Here is a 25,472-nt window from a genome sequence, read left to right as displayed (position 1 = left end):
GTTTTGTTACCTAAAAACATTTTACAGCATTGCACCAAATCTTATCTTTCCGCCTCTTTTTCTTTTGCCACCTTTAATGACAATTTTTGTCACTAACCCAAATTATAGTTTAAAATAGGATATGTTTGGTAGAAGTCTCTTTCAAACGATACAGTTACTATTTTGAATCTGCAATTTACCATGCAAAGACTGTGTTTTTGTAGTAGTTATCAGGCCATTGATTTGTCTTGGTTTGTTGTGAGAATCTTACATAAAGGTTGACTCACCTTGCATCCATGGGGGCATCACCACTGTATGTATATATGTATGTGGCTACAAATATTATGCTTGTTTATTTAGTAATAAGGGCCTTCTCAAAACAATTTATTAAGAAATTGTAAGTCCAGTAGCAAGATTTGGAATCATCAACCAATAAAAACCCTGAGGTCCTATTTGTCTTAATCATTCATTTATTCATGCATTCATCCATTCTCTCATTTATCACTCCATCAACATTCACAGGGATTGCATTGGGTATACATTTCAAAAAGGGATGAAATTTTCTCAAACAATACTGGCGTCCATTTTTTGCTTGGAAATTAATCTGTAATTGGCAAAATGCACAATTACAGATTGTAATTGCACATTCTCACAAAACGTATCTTTGAATTTACAATTTCTTGCAAAAGAAAATAACAGTTGAACTGACATATTTTTCCATCTTACAAACTTTAACATATTTTATTGGGATTTCATGTGATTGACCATAGCAAAGTGGTGCACATAATTTATAAATAAACCTTTGCCTCAGATGTTCTATAGTAAACACAAGCAGAGAACATCCAAACGTCCCAGAGAAAGGTCTTTTAGATCAACACAGTGAAGAGTTTTATCTATCTGTGAAATGCAATTTGAGAATAGAAAATGAAAATAGACAAAAAAAATGTGTTTCAAATAAAAAAGTTTGCAGCACATAAATGGGTTTAGTTGGTACGCTGACATGTCAGGAATTCAGATCTGTGGCATGTTGAAATCTTTTGCTTTGGAGTGAAAACAAAAATACTAAGCAGGGCTCCAAAGAGTTTTGCATCTAAAAAAAAAAGAATGTGTTTAAAAAGTCATTCAACGTTTTATTATTTATTTGTTTAAATGCATACAAAACAAGACGGTGTTTGAAGGCACAATGCCACATCTGAACATTTTTGCTGATATGTTCCCATTTTACAAGCAAAATAATTCTTGATACTTTACTTTTATTTTGAAGGTCCTTAAAAACAGTCAACCTCTACTATTATCTACTATTTATTATAATCCTTATATTGCAATCATTTGAAAATTAATGGCTTTAACTTACAGGATTTTTTACAGAACTATGCACATTATTGCGTATACATAGATGTCATTCACTCTTTTACATTTTCAGCCCCCATGCTCATGTAAGAAACTCATCTCTCACTGCACATCATTAATCCACATTACACCCTTCCTTGAGAAGCCTGGACAGCACCTCTTTGCCAATCTGAGTCCACAACCTTTGCAAGAACGGCCTGACACTCAAATGGAGGGAGTTGGACGAAGTGGAGAAACAATCTGAGGATTTCGTCAATTTCGTTTTGAAATATTAAGTCATGAAATCAAATGAGCAGGTTTGAGAAGTCTTGCTGCAAATGAAGGAGAGTAAAGGTCTGTCACATTCTCTGTGACAAAATTAGCATGAGGTTTCCATGTCGATGCAAATGTGCCTTTTATTAGATTTTTTTCATGTTTACCTAAATAATTAATTGGAAATCTCAACTAAAACAAGACTCAAATTTCTGAGTGTTCAAAGTTTGACTCGAGCTAGTTGAATTAGGTAAAGTACGATGAGTAATACAAAGTGTACATATGTACATTACAAGTAAAATTTGTGAATGCATTCAGTGCAAAATCTGGACAAATGTGAGAATGAATCTTTAAAAATCTCCAAACGCTTTATTGCAGCATGCATAGGTTTTTAAGTGCTTTTGAAAAGTGAAATTGGAGAACCGAGACAGACTCTCTTACTTTCCAGTTCAAATTTGTGTTTTGTGTCTGGGTCTCTCACCACATTCTGTCTGACTTTCTTGTTGTTCTTTGTCGTCTTAATCTCATTTAGTTAATTCTGTAAATATGCCACATGGAACTTACTCCAATTTACCTCTTCAAGCGTTTGTATGTGGCCTTTCTTCTACCACACTTCAGTGGCTTTTTCAGGACTGGACTCTAATGATAATCATTGTTTCTTCTTTGAAGTCTTTTTCTGTGCATTACTTTTGCAGTACAGTCAAAAATATTACTAAAGGATTGTGCCTCTCAATAAGAGACATCATGTAATGATTAAAATAATTTCTGAATGGCTCAATGATTACCTTGGTAAATGGTAACTCTAGCTTCACATTCATGTTGGTAATTTCTCCTCTTTGTCTTGTATGTATGTGTAATATAGCTATAAGTAGCAAAATGAATGTTCTCATGTTGTATGTTTCATTGCAAAGTATAATCTCTCTGTAAGTCTTGATGCTTATTTTCAGTGTTAAAGCAATGCAAATGAGTCACATTCCTAACAACTATTACTATTACAAAACTGTTAGCCAAAAGTATTAAAGCCTATTGGGTATTGGTGTACTAGTATACAGCAATGTCATTTATCTAAATGGGTGAAACAAGCTTCCCCAAAAGGAAATTATCCAAAGTTGCGACAGACAAACACCCAACCCTTTTAAGGCACCTCATAAGGAGTGTTGCTCATGAACATTGCTCATAAAGGTTACAATGTATTTCAGTGCTTTTAAAGAATCTGCATTTGGAGAAGGAAACACAGATATTGCTGAATAACTGTTTAAAAATGTACACAGTTTATATACTGAGGGACCGCTTACACAACATACGCTCATAGTGGAGTAAGCAATTCTCAGCTACTTTTAATGGCTTGGATGTCCAGAAAGCAACTAGTTTCATTTGTGTTAAAAACTAAAATTTGGATCAGAGAGGGTGTTTAAAACTACACTTAAAAAGAAGAAGGATGTCTCTTACCAATCATTTCTATGGTTAACATTTATTGAAAGAATAAACAAGGAAAATAGTGAACTAAAAAATAAAGAGAAAAACAAAAGAGCGATATACATACATTACTATGTGCAAAACACAATTGTACTTCTAAGCTTGGGGCTATTTATCGAGAAATAGTTAATCTAAAGATTACAAATTATGATGATTTAAGGCTTATAAGTTATCAAGAGTCTATTAAACTCTCGGATGTCAAGAGCAAAATGATTTTGATGGTCTAATTTGATGGTCTATTGGAGTTATAGTACGTGATCATAATTTTGAGGGGAGAAATTGTGTGAGAAAACATTCACGTTTCAATGCTTCAAACCACTAGACAACTCCCCCAGGATTTCACAAACTCTGCTAACAATCACGTCAGAATCTCCTTGGAACAAAAAACAGGAAAGGGCCTTTGATTGCAACAAATACTGCACATGCTGCAGTTTGTGTTGCCCATGGGATATATACTACAGATATGTATTCATTTTAGACCTTCTGTTTCGCTAGGAGACATGTATTCACAGAAGACCTCACTGCTTCTAATGGGGAATGAGGTCACAGTGAAATAGGACCGTGTGGGTGGTCTCTTTTGTTTGTTTGAAGATTCATCTCTAAACATTTTGACCCAGGTTGCTAAGGCAGAGATGGTGTGCTCAAAACAACTGCTGAAGGCTTAAAAACACCTCCAAAGGATGAAAAACTTAAACTCCTCTTGCAGAGCTTCACTCAAACTAAATATATTTGCATATCTTAAGATGCAAAACAGGACCGGCCATGCCCTTTTGACTTGGTCAGAGACGAGAGGGGAGGGGCGCCGTCAAATAGTGGATATTAGACAATGTAAGAGGGATGTCATGTCATGCAGCCAATGAGCTATAGTGAGTACAAAGTTAAAATTAGAAAGAGCTCCTTCTCTCTAAAGCCAGAGAGCTTCACAAATGTAAAACTTTAACAGCAAACTTTTCACTTTAACTAAAATAGTCTACTACCACTGGTGATTTTCAGCAATTTTCAGCAAAACATTGCATTTGAATATTTCCCTGATTATGCAGCCCTATAAACATTCATCAACTATTATAACAAAGATGAAACAAGATAGTTACCCATAAAAACTGATTGTTGTATCTCCTGTAAGAGAGTCTAGTGGAACTCCAGATGGCTTTTATATAAACCTAACGAAACAACAACATCTTGGAATTTCAGAAAAAAGATAACTATTTTGAGAGTCTGGCTTATAATTTTAAGAAAGATGCGATGAGAACATCAAAGAATAACCTGTGTTAACTCGAGAACAAATGACAGTCATAAGTGTAATTTTTTTTTAGTTCAGAACTACTTTTAGTTTCAATAGAAAGTCATAGCTGTGACTGAAAAGCTTCCCATAAAAAGGACGGTGTCATCAGCATATGAATAATGTATTTTGGTAGCAGGTCCTTCCCACCCTTGCTCATTTATAAACTAAAGTACATCCACTTTGTGTTTAATAGGTAATGGGCTATATTTTGGTTTTGGCTATTTAAAGTTAGATTTAAGTCATTTTTGACCCTAGTAAAAACCAGATTAGATTGAAATAGGGTATACTTTCTTTTCTATAATGAAAGTATGTGTAACACGCAGTCATAATTGCAAAATAGTTAAAACTAATTTCTTCCAAAAACATGCATATCTAATAAGAGTTTGGATTAAAAAAAGCTCTGTGTTTCCTTTTCTCCTTAGTAGTTAGTTGAATGAATGAATTGTACAAGGAAAGTTAGGAAGTGGCCTTTGTAGATTTACTATTTACCTACAGTATGCATTTGAATGAATCCATTTAAGTGTATACTTTTACCTGAATGTTTTCTTTCTAACGGTTGTTACTTCCTCCTTACAGGGATTCAGTTTCGTCTCCCTACTTCGTGCAGTGTGGACCGTGCTCAACCACCTCCAGGTAGCAGTGTTACATCTCCTCTGTTTCTCAGTAGTAGCAAAGACAACTACAACAGGTCTAAATCGAAGGCAATTGAACTTTCGCTCAATTTTTCTGAAAACATTTCGACACCTATTTGGGAGTCTTTGACGAGTTCCCAGGGAGGGAAGGGCGGGTCGTTGATCGTTGACTTGGAATGCTCTTAGGAGAATGAGCTTCCATGTTCTTAGAAAACGGCAGCTCCCAACTCAAGGTTGCTTAACTGTGAGCTTCCAGAAATGAAAAAGACTCTTAGATAGGGGTCAAATTGTTTTCAGAAAAACTAAGCAAAAGTCTGGTTGCCATCAATTTAAGCCTATCGTAGTTGCCATGACTCGAATGGCTGAGGATATGCATAGGCAGAAGTAAATAAACGTCTGTAGGCCCTTTGTTTTGTAGTCACTAAACAAATTGCTCGTTATGTAATTTGCTAATCATTATAGGCCCAAGTATTCTTTTTAAAAGAACAAATGAGGAGATATATTTCTATATTTCTGAGCCGATAAAGTTGTATCTATGCTATCTGTTTAATAAAACCTTTACACAGTGCTGTTTTGTCAGGAAAGGCTCTTGGTAGCTGAACCAAGTGCAGACAGGTAGAAAGAGGCAGCGCGGTGAGTTTAAAATGTTTAATATTTAAAGAAAAACCTACAAGGTGAGGCATGACGGCAGGAATGGACCTGTCATGGCAATAAAACAAACGGTATTCTCCAGCAAGGAGTACAGAAGAGTATATAAAGAGCATGGCACAGGTGAAAACAGTGAGGCTGATTGGCATGAAGCAGGTGGACCGAATGAAGCCGATTAAGGTGGCAGTGAGTATAAAAAAAAACACGATATGAACTGAACAGAGAAACAAAGACAATGAAACCAAAGAATTAATCCTACTGAAGTAAACAAAATTAAAATGCACCATAAAAAAACAATCAAGAAACTAAACCTAAAGGAATGATGCCTGAACAATTAACCTAAACCCTTTCACAGCTGTAGCACTAGACAACATTTGTTTGGAAAACCCAGAACAAATGTCTCTACAAGGACTTAACAGATTGTTAAAAGCTGTTACAGAGACAGCTTTGGTATGATGTTTTCATTATAACTTAAACAATTTATTTGATAGATTTGATCTGAGTGCATGTATTTGAAAGCTGTTGCTGTGATCCTACAACATGGGTCAAAGGAGTGTTAAGTGCAAGTGTAACCGACTCCTATTAGGCTGTAAAAAAAATTTAAGGATTAACAGTTTTATGAACTAGCGAAGGAATGCAATATAATAAGAAATATTAGTAATCTTCACTTAGATTCATCTTTATATTCCATTCTTTGTCTTATTTTTTTAATAAGATGAGCAATGGAATTCACAGGGTCTGTTCCACAGTAATAACACCTTTTGAAACACATAGCCTGGTTAGAAACTGCCAATATATGAATTTTGGATTTATCAAGGTATTCAATGGGCAAAAAAGGGCACACATAAAATTGTCAGTTAGTTCCAAATTAAACAGATATTCATTTCGTTGTTGGTTACGCTGAGGTCTATTTGACTGAGTGGATGGAGCCAAAACTGGAAACCTGATCTGCAGCCCATTTGGATCCTAAACATGATCTAACCTACAGGTCCTTCTCAAAATATTAGCATATTGTGATAAAGTTCATTATTTTTCATAATGTAATGATGAAAATTTAACATTCATATATTTTAGATTCATTGCACACTAACTGAAATATTTCAGGTCTTTTATTGTCTTAATACGGATGATTTTGGCATACAGCTCATGAAAACCCAAAATTCCTATCTCACAAAATTAGCATATTTCATCCGACCAATAAAAGAAAAGTATTTTTAATACAAAAAACGTCAACCTTCAAATAATCATGTACAGTTATGCACTCAATACTTGGTCGGGAATCCTTTTGCAGAAATGACTGCTTCAATGCGGCGTGGCATGGAGGCAATCAGCCTGTGGCACTGCTGAGGTCTTATGGAGGCCCAGGATGCTTCGATAGCAGCCTTTAGCTCATCCAGAGTGTTGGGTCTTGAGTCTCTCAACGTTCTCTTCACAATATCCCACAGATTCTCTATGGGGTTCAGGTCAGGAGAGTTGGCAGGCCAATTGAGCACAGTGATACCATGGTCAGTAAACCATTTACCAGTGGTTTTCGTACTGTGAGCAGGTGCCAGGTCATGCTGAAAAATGAAATCTTCATCTCCATAAAGCTTTTCAGCAGATGGAAGCATGAAGTGCTCCAAAATCTCCTGATAGCTAGCTGCATTGACCCTGCCCTTGATAAAACACAGTGGACCAACACCAGCAGCTGACACGGCACCCCAGACCATCACTGACTGTGGGTACTTGACAATGGACTTCTGGCATTTTGGCATTTCCTTCTCCCCAGTCTTCCTCCAGTCTCTGGCACCTTGATTTCTGAATGACATGCAGAATTTGCTTTCATCCGAAAAAAGTACTTTGGACCACTGAGCAACAGTCCAGTGCTGCTTCTCTGTAGCCCAGGTCAGGCGCTTCTGCCGCTGTTTCTGGTTCAAAAGTGGCTTGACCTGGGGAATGCGGCACCTGTAGCCCATTTCCTGCACACGCCTGTGCACGGTGGCTCTGGATGTTTCTACTCCAGACTCAGTCCACTGCTTCCGCAGGTCCCCCAAGGTCCGGAATCGGCCCTTCTCCACAATCTTCCTCAGGGTCCGGTCACCTCTTCTCGTTGTGCAGCGTTTTCTGCCACACTTTTTCCTTCCCACAGACTTCCCACTGAGGTGCCTTGATACAGCACTCTGGGAACAGCCTATTCGTTCAGAAATTTCTTTCTGTGTCTTACCCTCTTGCTAGAGGGTGTCAATAGTGGCCTTCTGGACAGCAGTCAGGTTAGCAGTCTTACCCATGATTGGGGTTTTGAGTGATGAACCAGGCTGGGAGTTTTAAAGGCCTCAGGAATCTTTTGCAGGTGTTTAGAGTTAACTCGTTGATTCAGATGATTAGGTTCATAGCTCGTTTAGAGACCCTTTTAATGATATGCTAATTTTGTGAGATAGGAATTTTGGGTTTTCATGAGCTGTATGCCAAAATCATCCGTATTAAGACAATAAAAGACCTGAAATATTTCAGTTAGTGTGCAATGAATCTAAAATATATGAATGTTAAATTTTCATCATGACATTATGGAAAATAATGAACTTTATCACAATATGCTAATATTTTGAGAAGGACCTGTAGATGGTATGCACATTACCCTTTGTATCACAAATGGGAATTGTGCATAGGCTCAAAATGTGCAATATGGTTTGGTTTTACAATAGGAGAAAATAAGAAAATTTATGTTGTGGCCAACCTGAACCCACCATGTACCTGCATCAAACCCACATGGACAAAGACTGGGCCATGTGTAATACTTATAAAGCTGCCATGTAGGACCTCTTCTTCAGCCTACATATCCCATAGAAATGTTGTCAAAGGAGAGGATTTCCCACTCAAAGTGAAAAAAGAATTGTAAAATCCAAAAACTCAATCAACGCCAGACCTGTTTGTGGGATAATATTGTTCGTATAGAAGATTAACCTGTCATGACGATAGTCATTGTAAATGAATAGAGATCCAATAGATCCAATGAATAGTCTCACGATCCAAAACAGCATCCTGTAAAACATTTAGAGGCAGTGTGATGACATGAGCCAACATGACATTTAATAAAATCATGTCACAAGTGTTGCAACAGATTATATGAATTGAATAGTGTTGAATTTTATTGTAGAAATAGACCAAAAATCAAAATAAATTCAAAATAAAGACGTAGAACGAGCTAAATCTCTATCACCTGATTTAAACACCAACTAGTGTCATACTTGGTTCTTGCAAAGGAAGATAAAATGTCTATTTCTGGGTGATTATCAGAGACGTTAAAGACTTCTGTCATTATCTGTAAAGTTCTCCTTTTTTGCTTTTGCAACTTGAGTCCAATTGAGTCATTAAATAGGGAACAATGTTCAAAATTTCATTTAGCAATTTATTGAAACACAAATGTAAGCATTTTAAAAGCTAGAAAACACCTAACGCATGCATGGCAGTAAAGCTCAAGCAACAGAACATTTAAATGCTGCACATAAACTAATAAAAAAACGCCAAGACCATCATTTCCTGCAAATCCCTCTCACCTTGACATGGTTTCATAAAACAATAATGTCTCCCCTGAAATTATAAATTGAGCTACCATTACCAGGTAATTTAGGGTTAGGGAAAGTAACAAAACTGTCTAAATTCTTAAATCAATTCTGTTAATTTGTAAGCTGAACAGCAACACAACTGACTAAATTTCAGTTACGTTTTAGGTCTTGTCCTGCCTTCCCTCTGTATGTGGATGTATTTACTCATCTACTTTGTGCAGCCATGCAAAGCCACACAATCCAGTTCAAACAACGGCAGCATCAACCGACTAAATGAAGGACAATGAACTTTCTTGATCTATGTATTTAACTAGTGTATTAACTAAAACTGTAAATCTTGCTATAGATACTATTCAGGTTGAGTAACAGTTTTTAAGAGATTGTGCTCTGTGCAGAGAAAAAGCTAGCCAAGGCAGAGAGAGCCAAGACTATTTGGGATGCTGAAAATGAAGAATCAGTCATCTCACACAAAAGGTCACAGATCATCTGACTATAAACCACTGGTGCCAATCCAGACCTCTTTGATAGTACCAACATTAGATTATATTCCTTTCTCCAGCTGCTTTAGACAGAATCCAGATTCAACCCTCCAGTTTTTGCTAGTAAATCGCTTTGAACTGCTTTGGCTCCTGTGTTTATCAAAACCCACCACCATTTCAAATGTATTTTGCAGTGAGATTTTTGTGCTTGAAGAAGCTTGAGGTCACATTTGGAGATCATTTAGATCCACTGAATCAAAAGCTGTTAAGAGTATGAGTGGTGGTAGGTCAATAGGAAGCATCTGGCAAGCATTAGGTTGTGACTTCAATTCTAGCTTCCACCACAACATGTATATGTGCCCACGGGCAAGGCATTAACCCCCAAGTTACCTAAACTCTGTGTATCTGTGAGTGATAGTGGGAGTGTTGTGCAGCTGAGTACATAATGCTCTGGTAAAAGGTATTTGACTGGTCAGTATAACAAAAACATATTATATTAGTTCAGTTAAAAAGAAAAATGGAAATTAATCAGGCAAAACATTATGGCCACCTGCCTTCTAGTGATTTGCTTTCAAAACAGGGCTGCACTGCACAGAGCTGGGTTGAGGGACATGCAGAGCGCTGTGCATTGTCCAGTTTACCTTTCTGCATCAAAGTAAAAAAGAAACATTAACTTGGCTGAAGCTGTCTGTAATGACATCATGGCGCCTCAAATCAGAGGCAACTTTGTACATGTCCAAGATAGAGGAAAAGCTAACATTGTCTCAGTGTCTGGAGTTTCTGGTATACAGTTTCCAAAAGAGGGTGTACATGGAGTACGGTCCTGAGGTAAATGTCACGTGTCAAAGTAACTATCCACTTGGATGGCGGCAATTTAAGCTAAAGTAGCTTGTCTGTTGTATCGGATGAGAAAGGACAAACATTGATCCTCACATGCATCACTGATCCTGTTGCCAGTTGAACAGTTGTCCTTCTTTGGACCACTTTTGATAGAAACTGACCACTGAGAATTGAGAACACTGCACAAGAGCTGCAGGTTGGAGATGCTCTGACTGTTATCTAACTATCAGACTTTGACCCTTGTCAAACTGTCCTAAATTCTGTCCCTTGACAATTTTTTCTACTTATACCAGTTTTAAGCACAAAATGTCCACCTTCTGCATAATATATTCCTCTCACTAAGGATAACCATGTAGAAAAATAATCATTGTTATTCACTTCACCTGTCAGTGATATCTGATTAGTGTGGTTATCACATCCTTTGTCCCAAAACCAGAATGTATACTGGTCTGTCTATGTATGACTCTCACCTATGGTAATGAGACTCCTGAATACATGCAGATAAAATGAGCTTTCTCCTGTAGACATTTGCCATTCGGAGAAGGGGGAGGGGTTGAACTACAGCTACTGCTCTTCAGCATCAAAAGGAGGCAGCTGGGGTGGTTCAGGCATTTTATCAGAATACATACTGGACACTCCCCCTTGGAGGCTTTGTGGGCATTTCTAGAGATGCCGGGGCACATTCAGAGCCCGCTGGAGGGACCGAGTATTCCTTTTTTGACCGGAAATGCTTTGGAATCAATCAAGCTAAACAGAAGAGTTTCACAAAGCAGAGGGATGTCTTTGTTTTGCTCCTTAGTCAATTTTGCACACGAATAGATGGATTTTATTACATATATTGTGAAGAGTAAAGATATGCCCTCTGTGAGCCATATAGCAATCTAAAAACCTGTTACCATATATTTGAAATGTTTAACTTAGTCAAAAACGTTTATAAAGATTGAGCGAAGATTTATTTACACTACTATGTCTACGGAAGGACATCTAGTGTTCAGTCATTGTACCTCCAATTCCTATTTGTACCCATTTTGTGTACGAAAATAACTAAAGGCCTATGATGTTATAGAAACAGTCCAAACAAATGACTAAATTAAACTAATTTACATGAACAACATTAGGTATGTCATGTCCATTAATGTTGGTACAGACAACAAATGTGATTTAAAATGTCAATTTATTTAGGCAGCTATAAAGTGTATGAATAAACTGCTAAAGATCTGACTGGTACCTGCTTAACTGGCAGGCTAATAAAACCATTATCATTAAGCTTTTGAGGGACTTCTTTCACACTGATTACTTTGTGATTGCTCAACTATTGTCCACATTGCCAGTTTTTACACGTTGTGAGTCCTTTAACCTTTTTTCTAAGTACCGCAACAGGCCAAATTATCAGGTTTTAAACAGTTTGATCCCTGCCTCACTGCCAGTGAATGGCTTCTATGTGGTGCTTACTTATGGGGAGAGTACAGGCTTGACAACAAGGGAATATAACATTCCCTTGTTGTTTAATAGGCTTGTACACACAACTCTGACAGAGACAGGGAGGTAATGCTTTTTACAGTCAGGTTAACCAATCTTAACTATGTTAGTTAACTAAGTAGAGCAGAAATTCAAGTCATCATTATCATTTGGACCACCAGGGTAAACAACAATATCATTCCTTAGATACAAAAACCTTTTATCCGATTTGAATAAGTAACTGAATCTGACTGCACTGTTCAGTGGTTAGGATTAATTGGAATGTATGTACCTGACTTTTGTGAAGTGCCTTGAGACGACATGTGTTGTGAATTGGCGCTATATAAATAAACTGGATTGAACTTGATTTATTCTATACAAAATAGTATTAGGGTAGAGTCTGTGTAAGGTAACACACATTTAATGTTGGGGTTTGTCACATGTATCATTTTTTTTGTGTATGCGTGCTCTTGTTTTCATATTTTGTATCAGTATCTCTTAACTTAGCTGTTTTGTCTTCTCCCTCACAACACACCAGGTTTTTGTTAGCTAATTGCCACACCTGTCTTTCATTACTGATAAACCCCCTAAGTCTGAAGTCAGTCTGAGTTTGCCTTCCTTATCCTCTTCCATTTCTCAAAGCAAATTTTCGCCTTATATAGTTTTCATTTTATATTTGCTTCCAGAACATCTTCTATGACCTTTTTTGTTTTGATCCTTGTCTCAAACTTAAGACCATTCCATCTCACTCTCATCTGTGCATGACATTTTACAGCTCTAGACAGGCATTATAAGGATATTCTCTACAAGAGCCTAACTAATAAAGGGCTGGATTCAGATTTTCCAGCTTTATAATATAATGACAAAACGGATTTTAAACCATACAATTATATAAACATTCCCATCAGGTTAGGTTATGAATGCTTGGTTTTCCTGTTTTAGAGTTCTGTGGTGGCACTAAGCATTTTGTAATGTTTTTTTTTTTTTAATTTAGAACGTAATTCAGTCAGCTCCAGTGTGTAATAATAGAAAGTGAGGACTTACTGTACTCACTGAGTCATTGTGCTCATTATATTCTGGTACCCACCCGCTGTGTCTCACAGAACTCCAGCCCCTTCACGCTGGAAAGAAGTCAAATCTAGGATCAGATTTAGTTTATAAGAATTTCTTTAATCTGAGGTGTCCTTGGTGTGTGCACAGAATGTGTGTTCAATGATAGCTGTGCTCATACAGCAGGCATTTGAGCAGGAAAAGAACACTACAGCATGTAGGGAACATGTTCACGTATGCTGGTTATTAACATCCTTTATGTAAACATATGGATGAGTGTTTCTAAATGAAAGATATTACAAGGGGATTAGTGGGGAAATAGATCAAACACCATAGGGAATATATTTCTTAAAAGGGCTGCTATAGATCTGTGTTGAGATCTATGATTAACGATTTTGTTTAATTGTGTTTCACTTTAACATAGTTTATTTGTAGGAAGCATCAACTGCAAATAAAGTTAGCAATACATATTAAAATAAACACGAGAAGCCAATTCAATTCTTGAATTTTGGGCTTCATTTTGGATCTCAAGCTGCAAAGAAATCTGTTGCTATATATTGAGAAATATTCATTGATTAATAGTCACTGAAAGGCAAATGGATTTACCTAGCTTTTTTAAGAATAGTGTAGTGGAAATACTTTACAATAAAACCATCTATTGTTTTCTCAGTACCTAGTTAAAAACAGACTGCTTTCACTGCAGACAGCTAGCATGTAATTAACAGGAAAGTAGAGCCTTAATTGTACTTCGGTAAATAACTTAGCTTCACTTGAAGAAAATGTTGTTGTACAGCATGTTGATCGTTTGTGAGAAGATTAGCAATGTCTAGTTCAGTCTTGCTATTGAAAACAGTTTTCCAGAATTATGTCATGTACTACTTTTTGCAGTCATTTTTACTATTGTTTAAAAACTGAAGTGATGGGTAAAGTCTTGACTACCATATTTCTTAATGTTTAGCTCACAAGGGGCCTTGCCTTCTTGTAATATTTTGAAAATGGACCTGATCGTCATTTCTTTAGGGTTACTATAGATTTCCAGCTGCTTTTCCCTCCAACAATAACTGCCACATTTTAAAGTAATATATTTTGTTTGGTTTGGAAACATTCCAGTATAAAAAGGCTCCTAAACTCAAGGGGACAAACAACACTGTCTTCACATATAATGAAGTAAAAGCTCAGTTTAAGATTTTAGGTTTAGGCAATTTGTTACCCAGTTTTTTTAAATAACAAATTCGTAACAGTTTAAAATCATCAAATACTATTTTACACACTTAAAATCGATAATCTGCAGGAAGATGCTAGTGATGGATCTAGGACACACGATAAGATGACACAATAATAGGTTCACTACAATGAGACAGAAAAGACTTTAAAAAAAATTTCTGGAAAACTAAGGTTCTTCTTTTTTTAACATGTAAATAACGGTATTACAAATCAGAAATTTTTCATAGAACCTGTAATCAAAACAGTAATTCATTCCAGTTTTGTAACTCAGGCCAACCTATGAGGTCCAATCTGGACTGCAATTAAAATTTATTTTGCACACAAAAAAAACCAAATCTTTTCCATAATGCTTCATTTTTTCCCCAATGGAAAGCTGCTTTTTTTTCACCTTACTGACATTCATATCGCTTTAGCTGCTAAATGGTCTGGTTTCTCATCATGCAACTAGGTCCCTCTATCACACTTTGTGTGATGTTGGTAAACTGCAACATTTGCCTTTGTCAGCTTTTGCCACATTTTTCATTATCACTTTTTTTTACCTTCTACCCCTTGTTTTGCCTCGCCCCCTTTCTCTCATCCTGCTTTCGCGATCCAGCGGTATCATACCCTCCCAGTTACAAGAAGACCCCACCTCCTGTGCCCCCGCGCACCGCCACCAAGCCTCTTATTTCTGTGACAGCCCAGAGCAGCACAGAGTCCACCCAGGATGCCTACCAGGAAGGCAGGCATTTACAAGGCGGCCTGTGGACCACGGATAGCCTTGGCCGTCCCATCTACAGCTCCATGGACAGCCTGAACAGCACCAAGGCAGTCACCATGGCCATGGAGGCAGGCAAGAGGCATGCTTTGGTGGGAAGTCACACCTCTGTCCAGACATGTGACAAGGCTGTACTAGTATCAAAGGCTGAAGAGTACCTCAAAACCCCACGTTCCTCTATTGGTATACAGGTAACAAGACAACTGACAGCCTCGATCCCAGTTTCTTACAAAATATACCAAAGTTGTCTGTGATTTCTGATTGTCTTACATTGTTAGAAAGGCTGACTCAAATGGATTTTTAACATACAGTGCTTTCCCATTTTACCATGTTACAGCCACAAACTTATTGAGGTTTTGTATGATAAACTCAAATAAAATACCACATAATAGTAAAGTAGAAGGACAATGATTCATGATTTTCAAAATGTTTTTACAAATAAATACCTGTGAACTGTGGGAGTCATTTTGTATTCAGTCTCCTTTACTCTGAAAACCCAAAATAAAATTTAGCGCAGCCTGTTTGCCTCCAGAAGACTACCTCTGTGTAATTTAATCTCATAATAATAACAGCCATTAGTATACAGTAAACTACAAATCAGCCCACTGTGAAACGTGGTGGTTTCAACATAATGATCTTTTCTTGAGCTGGGACAATTTCTCTAGATGTGCAAAGCTGGTAGAAAAATGCCTCAAAATACTTACAGCTACAATTGCATTAAAGGCAATTCTGCAAACCATTGACCCAGGAAGGGTGAATACAAATTCACACCACAACTATCTATTATTTTCACTGACAACACAATTGTTCTCTACTCTGTGTTGGTGGTTTGCATCAAATCCCAATAAAATATATTAAAGTGTGTGGTTTCAACATGATAAAATTTGGGAAAGTTCAAAGTGCATGAATTTGTTTGCAAGACACTGTATGAACAAGGTCTATTTCAATGTTAAAAAGTATAGACTTTAAAGGAATACATTTGAAACAGATATTATATCAAAAAAATAAATTGCAACAGTTTGATCTGTCTTTTTTTAGCTGTTTCAAGATATAAACCTACAGAAAGCATATTTAAAAGCCCTAGTCACAAGAAGTGTGCATTTGCATTGAAATTGATGGTGGTTTATATGTTGCTATTTTTATTTCCCAGGTGGAAGCTGTGACAGACTCTGAGGCTGAAGTTAAAGGGCTTCCTCAGTTTCACTCTATAGGGATCCAGGTGGAGGATAGGAAACGGTATGCAATGCAGGTGAAAGTGTCATAAGACATTTATTTTTTTGTCTCAAGTTGGTATATTTCATTTCTTTCTCTTTGCTGTTAGGCATGGTAGGTTCAAGCGTTCCAACAGTGTGACCACTGCAGTGCAAGCAGATTTGGAACTGGAAGGCTTTCCCTCCATGGAGGACAAAGGCCTGCAGTTCGGCGGCGCCTTCGGCCGGCACTCTGAGCCTAGCACACCAACTCAGTACGGAGCCATCAGAACTGTGCGCACGCAGGGCCTTTTTAGTTACAGGGAGGACTACCGGCCTTCCAGTGGGCCCCCCAGCCCGCAGCCTGAACCTTGGTTGGTGGAACCCAGCCTGGAGAGCACCGACTCGGGCCGAGTGCCCCCACTCCGAAGGGATGGCAGTTGGTTCATGCAGCTCCTTCACAACGAAACAAAGAGACTTGAAGAATGGTGCAAAGAGATGGAAAGAGAGGCAGAGGAGCATGACCTGTCAGAGGAGAGTAAGTGTCCTGAGAGGAGCATTGGCTTCTGCTCTATGACGTCAATACTTTGGAACATGCGGTGTGTTAGTGGAGCCACAATAAATATTTTTAGTATTAACAGTGACGCTGACCACAGAGTTGTGAAAAGCACTTTATGAGCCGATATGCTTATCGTGAATGACTGAAAGGCGATTGCTCAACATTCTGGCTTTTGCCAAGCTGTCAGTTATAAATCCAGACTTTGTGTGTGTTTTCCAGTCCTAGGAAAAATCCGGAGTGCAGTTGGAAGTGCTCAGCTACTAATGTCTCAAAAGTTTCAGCAGTTTTACTGGCTGTGCCAACAAAATCTGGTGAGTAATTTTCAGGCAAAAACATTTTATCCTCATGACATTCATTTGGTACACAGGAAAAGCACAGTTTGTTCATGCTTCTTAATACCAATATTTGCATGTAGAGTGGTTTCCCTTTCTCTTAACTTTGGGCAGGTAGTTGGCCTGACACCGCACTTGTGCACCTTCCAAAAATAGACCACAAAGATCAATGGTGGAGCAGTCACTCTGTTGCTATTGGCCCACAGCTGACAAAAGGGGAATTCCAATAGGAAGCAGCACCTGTGTTGAGGCAATCCATTAATGCACAGAGGCAGCAGGTTGAATGGGAATTCAGAGTCTTAATAATGGAGTGCATCACCCTCTCACTGTTTAGCCCTCATGTCACATCTTCTCATGCCTTATACCTTTTCTGATGCTAACTGTCCCCCGAGTCAGCAGTTATCAGAATATGGTTGTTTAATGTTTCTGGAGAAAAAGAAGAGACAGACAGTGAAAGAGAGAGTAACAAACTTATCTTAATTAGACCCTTCAAAGACAAGACAAAAAGAAAAAAAAATGAAATGCTGCTCATTGTGATTGAAGTCTGCTCTCTTACTGACTTGTGTTGTTTTTGTGTTTTTTTTCTAGATGTGTTTCTTTTTTTTGAATAACCCTACTGTTTGCCTCGCCTCATAGATAATAGGATGATAAATTAAGTCTAACATCGGTAGTGACAAGCCTTAGATTGCCCTGAGCTTTTAGAAATGTCTCAAAAAGAAGCAGATGAAGAACTGCACTTTGTGTTTATAAAAAGCTCTGAATGTTGTTAACTTTGAATTGATGAATCTCTTCTTGGTTTTTGTGTTTTGCTGTTTGAGGAAATGATCACATGGTTCTATCTGGCTGTCTTCCTTTGTGTGGTGTTACTTCAGATGCGTGTGTTGCAACACAGTATTTTGAGACTAGTCAGAAGATTCAACAGTAAAATTCACAGGTCATACAAATTTTGACCGGATTAATAGTGAATATCTGGCACATTTTGTCTATGTGTTAAAGTAGTGTTTACTAATTTAGTCTCCTGCTCTACTGTGCTGGTGAGATGCTTGCATTCTTTTTTCAGGGTGGAATAATTATTCAACATTTTTGAAAGCTAAAATTAGGTGCACAACTGGAAATGTGTTATGAATCTAATCCACACTGAGTCAAAATTAATCTTACTGGGTCAAATATAGGCATCCACCTTCAATAATATTTGGATAAATGTCCTTTGAAGATACTCCAGAAGAATTGCATAGCGTTTGTAGCCATCAACAAGGTCTTGACTTAATTCTGCATGGGCATTTGACCACTCTTCTTATCAGAATTAGAAGAAATACCTGGTTGGTTTCCAGGTGCTGACCTGGTTTTTAAACCTGGTTGAGGTTAGGGCTTTGAGGAATGCCATTAATGAAGATTATTGGCCTGCTTTGTCCATCCCAAAAGTAGTTTCGATGGGAGTTTGGAGGTCATTGTCCAATTAGAACATCCATGTGTGTCCAAGTTTCAACTATGTAACTGTCACCCTCAGAGAAAAGACAACTGGTGAGAATGATTAGGAAAAACCCATGAGCCATCAAGACTGAAGCCAATCTTAAAGCAGAAGATCCTGAAATACCAGTGTCACTATCCTCTCATTAGGCAACTTTAACATCATCATGGTCTTAGAGTGTGCTTCTGAGAAAGTAATGCCTTGAAAATTTAAGAACAATTGTAGTACATTTGCCTTTCCCTATTTATGTTTAAAATACACTCTCAAGCCCTGGTATATAGGGATCCAAAACGAATGCTGGTAATATACTGCCACACAGTGGTCATAAATGGGATATCAAACTGTAAATACATGACAGGGAGCAGAAACAATATGTACAAAAGTACTGTGATTAAAACTTTCACATTGTCAGTTTTATGAGATATCCCCCTTCCTTTGTGGTACAGGAAACACTTATTTTATTTGCATTTTTACTAGCATATGTTTTCCAGGACCCCAGTGCGATGCCTCGACCCACATCTCAGGACCTGGCTGGATTCTGGGACCTTTTGCAGCTTACCATTGATGACGTCACTGCCAAGTTTGATGAGCTGGAGCAGATCAAGAGCAACCAGTGGCAGCTGGTGGAGAGTCCCGAGAAGAAGGTATCATTTCCCTCCACACGGTCATAATAATTGGTCTTAATGGACTCCAGATGAACGTGCTCAGCTTAGAAGGAAACTGCATTAACAGCATCAGTGTTCATTTTTAGGCATGGCCCTGGCAGGAGGTTAGAGTATTAACAAGATGGAACCATCTGTTTTAGTTTAGATAGCCAAAAGCAACATTTGGTTTTCTTGTTAAAGTCACTAGCAGCATCCATGGGGTAAATTCATCTCCTCTTTACTTTGGAAAATCAGATTTTAAAATGGAAGTCTACAAGTCAACAGAAGTTGTTTTTTTTAGCTATTTTTTGTAAAATATTCATCAAATCTAATTTGAAAAAACAGTTAAAGATCATTACATTTTGCATTTAAACATTAAATACTTAGTTACTGATTAAAGTCCATACAGTGGTGTGAAATGAGACTTGCCCTCTTACACATTTCTGTTGTTTTTGCTTTTTTGTAATAAGAACATATTTCAGATGCATCAAACACATTTTGATATGAAACAGAGATAACCTGGGTAAAAACAAAAAGCCGTTTTCAAATCATGATTTCATTTATTGAGGGAAAAGCGCAATCCAAACAACCTAGCCCTTTAACAACTGCCATCGTGAAATCTGGCAGTGACTCTTACATTGCTGTGGAGGAATTTTGCCCCACTCTTCTGTTGGAGGGCTTTTACAAATGAATGGTCTGTTTAAGGACATGCCCCAGCATCTAAATTAGATTTAAAGTCTCACTATGCCACTCCAAAACCTTAATTATTTTTTTGGAGCCATTCAAAGATGGAGTCACCATTGTACTTAAGATCATTGTCCTGCTACATAATCCAAGTGTGCTTGAGTTTAAGTAATGGTAGGACATCCTCCTTTCAGGAATTTCTGTTAGAGAGCAGAATTCACGGCTCAATGATCTATGGGCTCTTAGATCTATGGTTCTATTATGTTCTGCTTAAAACTGAATATGTAGCTTAAATTAGACAATACAGTATGTTTAAGGGAAAATATTTTACTTGCTGTACTATAAATTAAAGCTATATCCATCTGAATTTAATTGGCATTCCTTATTGTAAGGTTATAACTGTAAAATTGATTATGACATTGATTGATTTGTCTCGGGACAAGCTGGAGTTAACAATAAAATTGTATTCTTATCGGATTGTAAATACAAACTTTTGTGATCATAAAAAAAAGATGTGAAACAATGGGGTTATTTAAGCATTCAGTTATACCACTTCTCACACAATGTAATTTAAAGCACATTTATAAAAAATTTGCTTGCAGATGAGAGACCTACAGTTGCAAGACATCTATTTAATTAGTAACTGCAACTTTAGAAGTAACAAGATCGTTTAGGGCACTTGGGTAATTATCTTTATGTGATATGTTTTGCTATAAGCATGCTATTGCCTCCAGCAGTTTGCAGGCACATAACTTCAGTAGAGGTGAACCCTCACCATGACACCGATGTGCCATGCTTAGCCTTGTTGAATCAAGGCAGGCACTGTTTATACCAACACCGCCTTGCAGTCAGAGAAACTCAGCCTGCTCACAATCCTTATGAAAATATTGTGTTTATGTAATAATGTTCAACAACAATGAATTGATATACAGTAATAGTTTAAGTTCATCCTGGCAGCATATGTTTTTAAAGTTGCACACACAATATATTGTGACATTAAGTCCCCCATACGAAGAAAAATGAGGTGTGAATTTTTTTTAAGTCACTTTTTCACCATATTTAACTAAATATACATACAGTTAAGCCCAAAATTAATTATACCCCTGGCAGATTTAGGTTTAAAAAAGTATTTTAATGTTACCAACACATTTCTTCTGACTGGAATTAATATTCTTGTTTTGAAGTGGCCAAAACAATAACACCAGAGTCCTGATTCGAATCCAATTGAGAATCTGTGGAGGTAACTAAAGATTAGGGTGATGGCTAGGAGGCCCTCCAACCTGAAAGACTTGGAAATCATTCCAAAACATAAGTTGGCCGAAATATCAACGACTAGTTGCGAAAAGTTGGTCAGCAATTATAAGCAATTTCCTCCTGCCACACATCAGTGTGCCCCTAGACAAGACACTTAACCTCAAGTTGCCTACCAATCTGTGTATCAGTTAAGTGAATGTGTGCGCATTAGTGAGTGCCATTGGGTGAATGTGGTTCTAGTGTACAGCACTTTAAGTGGTTCGTATGACTGGAAAAGTAATATCAGGAAAAGCTGTCTTGGCTGGTTTATACTTTAATACAATTTCCAGGAGTCTGAAGGTGTCATGTTCATTTCTTTAAGCAATTATACACAAGTTTTAACATCATGGGAATGTTCAGGAAGAAGACAGGTTCTGGGTCCAAAAATGACAGAGATAGCATTGTGAGGTAAACAATGCAATTAACCCCAGAGCAAAAGTAAAAGACAGATTACAGTTTACAAAGGCATTCAGGGACAATTACCTTCATTTTTGGAGACATGTTCTGTGGTCTGATCATACTAAAAAATAAATAGTTGGCTGTAATGACCATTGGTATGTCTTCCAAATAGACAATGACCCTAATTATACTGCCAAATAATTACAAAGTGGCTTAAGGACAAAGTCAGTGTTGGGGTTGGTCATCACAAATGTCTGATCTCAGTCTCATGAACAGCTGTGTGTACGCAAGGTGGCCTACACAGCTGGCTAGGTTGCACTAGTTCTGTCAGGAGGAATCGGCCCAAATCCTACAAACTATTGTGAGAAGCTTGTGGAAGGATACCCAAAATGTTGACCCAAGTCATATAGTTTTAAGGATAATTCCACCAAATAGTTAGGAAATGTATGTAACCTGCTGAATTTAAAGAAAGCCAAAAAATGTCACAAACAGAAACAGTTTTGGTAATTCTCACTGACTTAAAATGTATAGTCTGATTTAATGTCAGACAGTGAGAAAAAGAATCAAATGTTTGTTTTTATGTAGTTTCGTCTTTTGTCTAGTTTTAGCTGTATATGTGATTGATTAAATGTGTGAAAAAGTCAGTGAAAAATTAATGTCCCATTTTTCATGCTGTGACAGGCTAAATGCGACGGAATATTGCTGTTTTTACAGATAGTGCCCATAGCAGTCATGCTCGACTTCTATTTTTGTCATTTGATGTATGCTAATAGAGCAAGAGAGCCCCGTGTAAAATGTTAATTAGGAACAATTTAATCAATCGATTTAATCAATTCTTTATGTGTTCCAAGGAGCAAAAGTGGCCTCCACCTCTGGCAAAGAGGCCAGCCAGGGGGCGTGGCAGCGTGATGCGGGAGCGCTCTCTTGACCTCCAAGACCGCCAGCGACAGGAAGCCCGCCGACGCCTCATGGCTGCCAAACGAGCTGCTTCTTTCAGACAGGACTCAGCCACGGAGAGGGCGGACAGCATTGAGATCTACATCCCAGAAGCCCAAACACGGCTTTGAGGTCCACACAACCATCCTTAGCTCCTGTCGTCCCTCTTCATCAGATACCAGCATGTCGCGGCACAACATCTGCCCTCCAATTCCCTATTCAATCTTTTCGTGTGTTGGCCTTTTTCTAAGCTCTCCCTGTTAAAGCTACACTGGGCAAATCTTTTAACAGAAAACTTTACCCTTTTATCAGCATAAATTAAATTAGTAAAGAATCATGACATGTGGCCATAGGAGTCTGGTTTTTGACCACATTTTAAAAACCCCAACAGTCTGTAAAACACAAACGATTAGAGACTTAACAATTTTTTCAATGTTTCACTTGGTATCCTTCAGCTAAAAGTCACCCAACAGCTGCCAAAATTTTAGATAAATTGTTTGGTATTGCCTCTGCAAAATATACATTTGCCTAGTGTATCTTAAAGACCACAGGAAACATTTACTAATGGCTGAGAATTAGCTAACATAGAGTAAAAAAACTGTGTCAAGGGACAAAAAAACACTTTGCACATTCAATGAAACGAAATGCAACATTTTCCTTACCAGCAACAATGGTCTGTGGCCAAAGCACCCTGTATGTATCTTCCATCTCTGAAAGTTATTGGACTATTTCTTTGCAGGATACTGATTTAGTTTTTTTCTCTTCACTTAAAAAGTTAAAACATAAAGCAGAGTTTGACTTTTTAAAATAGTGTTCCATTTGCCATGGTTGATGTTGCAAGTGCCACACATCTTTTCCTTTTATTGTTCTTTAACCAGGGGTGCTGCAGCCGTTAATCATTGTTGCTGGATAAGAATTAAAAATGAGACAAAAAATTCCCAGGCTAATATTTTCACATAAAGGCATGTCCATTCCTACAGTACCATTCATTCTTAGGACATTTTTTAAAATATGTGTAAATTGCTAGCTCTTGTCCACATTTCCACTGCAGAACAAATATGAATTATCAATGAAAAGTTTTACACAGCCTGAAAAAGGTTATTTCAAACAATGCATTTTGCACATTATAATATTCATGTTTGTATTTCCAAGGGAAATGTAGTTTATGATGATCATGTGATATTGTTGCAGTTGAATTGCAAGAACAGAGATGAAAAATTTACAACAGAATTTCCTATATAAATGTATTTAGGTTGTAGAAATTGCACCTTGTTTCTTTTTTTAAGGGCACTAATGCCACTCTTAAGTAAACACTTATGATTCTAACACTTTTAATTTTACTTACAGTATATATATTTTATGACCAATTTCATAGTTTATGCCATACATTTAGTATTTATAGTTACCAACAGGCATTGGTTGATTTGACAGAGCATCTGTCTTGTTATTAAACAGTATTTCTTAGCTGAGTCTTTCCATTTCACTGCATCTGACCTTCCGTTCTTGTTTTGATCTGCTTGTGTAGTTCTAGGGAAAACAGGTGCAAATGACACTTTAACAATATTCAGTTACTATAATAAATGGTGCTGCTTTTTACTCTAAAACTGTTGTCCCTCACCCAGTCCTACATGCACACACACACAAATAAGAGTACTTTATAAACTAAGATTTCTTAACATGGTGCCCACTGTCTCCCCGATGGCAGAGTGTGACTTCAGACACAATCATTTTTGCAAAGTTCTTGCTTTCAGTGAATTAAATGAGGAGACAGTTTTATAGTTCAGATTGTTGCAAAGAACAGAGAAAGCAAAGGGGATGTTATTGGGGTTATTATTATTATTATTGAACAGGAGGGGAAACAGGTTTGACATTCCAACAACCTTTAAACAAAACTTAATACATCATGGTTCATGTTCTTATTTTTCCTCACACTTCCAGTGCATTTCCAGTCATCTCCATTTGTCAATCTAACCCTGAGTAATAAAAAACAAATGCTGATATTGCCGCTAGGATTATGTTGCATCATAGTTTTTCTTGTTTTAATCTAAACATGTTAAACAGAGGAGAGCAGTCTGTGTTCTCTGTATGAGGCGGTGAAAAGTTGAGAGATTATGACACATTTTGCTTGTTTTTTTCTACCGGCAATGAGGCTCACCTCGTGTTGGACTATTTTACTCCAGGATGAGTGTGCTGAATCTGAAAACCTTACCCTATGGCCTTACCAAAACAGTAATGAATGTAGAGATGCCATTGATGCAAAAAATTGAATAAAATAATGTCCCAGGGGATTAGCGGTTGCTAAACTATCAAATAAATATAACTGGATGACAGGGTGATTAAATTTTTTCATGTAAGTTTTTTTTTACATTTAGTTTTACAGTGTGAAGTAGGGCAAAAATATTACGTTTTTTTTAATGAGTTCAGCTTTGTTAAATCATAAACTGAGCAGTTGAGAAGTGAGCCTTACAAACAAACACAATATAAATATTCATATTTTTAGCACATGTAAAGATTAGACTAGTTAAAACTAGCATTCGGTTCCGAAAAAGTGCTAAAAAAATATTCACTGCTCAAAAAAATAAAGGGAGCACTCAAATAACACATCCTAGATCTGAATGAATGAAATATTCTCATTGAATACTTTGTTCTGTACAAAGTTGAATGTGCTGACAACAAAATCACACAAAAGTCATCAATGGAAATCAAATTTATTAACCAATGGAAAAACACACTACAGGCTGATCCAACTTTGATGTAATGTCCTTAAAACAAGTCAAAATGAGGCTCAGTATTGTGTGTGGCCTCCACGTGTCTGTATGACCTCCCTACAACGCCTGGGCATGCTCCTGATGAGACGGCGGATGGTCTTCTGAGGGATCTCCTCCCAGACCTGGACTAAAGCATTCGCCAGCTTCTGGACAGTCTGTGGTTCAACGTGACGTTGGTGGATGGAGCGAGACATGATGTCCCAGATGTGCTCAATCGGATTCAGGTCTGA

General features: G+C 37.5%; 1 protein-coding gene across 1 annotated transcript in view; it reads left to right on the top strand.

Moving 5' to 3' along the window:
- The window catches only part of LOC124882290 (disks large-associated protein 2), a 132,104-nt gene extending 106,974 nt beyond the window's left edge, over positions 1-25,130 (top strand). The window contains exons 6-11 of the mRNA XM_047388593.1: positions 14,808-15,160; positions 16,120-16,205; positions 16,291-16,697; positions 16,938-17,029; positions 19,010-19,162; positions 22,390-25,130. Of these exons, the coding sequence (XP_047244549.1) occupies positions 14,808-15,160; positions 16,120-16,205; positions 16,291-16,697; positions 16,938-17,029; positions 19,010-19,162; positions 22,390-22,605 (1,307 nt within the window). The 3' untranslated portion in view covers positions 22,606-25,130. The remainder of the gene's footprint in view (positions 1-14,807; positions 15,161-16,119; positions 16,206-16,290; positions 16,698-16,937; positions 17,030-19,009; positions 19,163-22,389) is intronic.
- Positions 25,131-25,472: the final 342 nt, after the last annotated feature.

This window comes from Girardinichthys multiradiatus, chromosome 15, assembly GCF_021462225.1.
Source record: "Girardinichthys multiradiatus isolate DD_20200921_A chromosome 15, DD_fGirMul_XY1, whole genome shotgun sequence".
Classification (NCBI taxonomy): Eukaryota; Metazoa; Chordata; class Actinopteri; order Cyprinodontiformes; family Goodeidae; genus Girardinichthys; species Girardinichthys multiradiatus.
The sequence above is the reverse complement of the archived record's forward strand: the minus strand, read 5'-3'. Positions and strand labels throughout refer to the sequence as shown.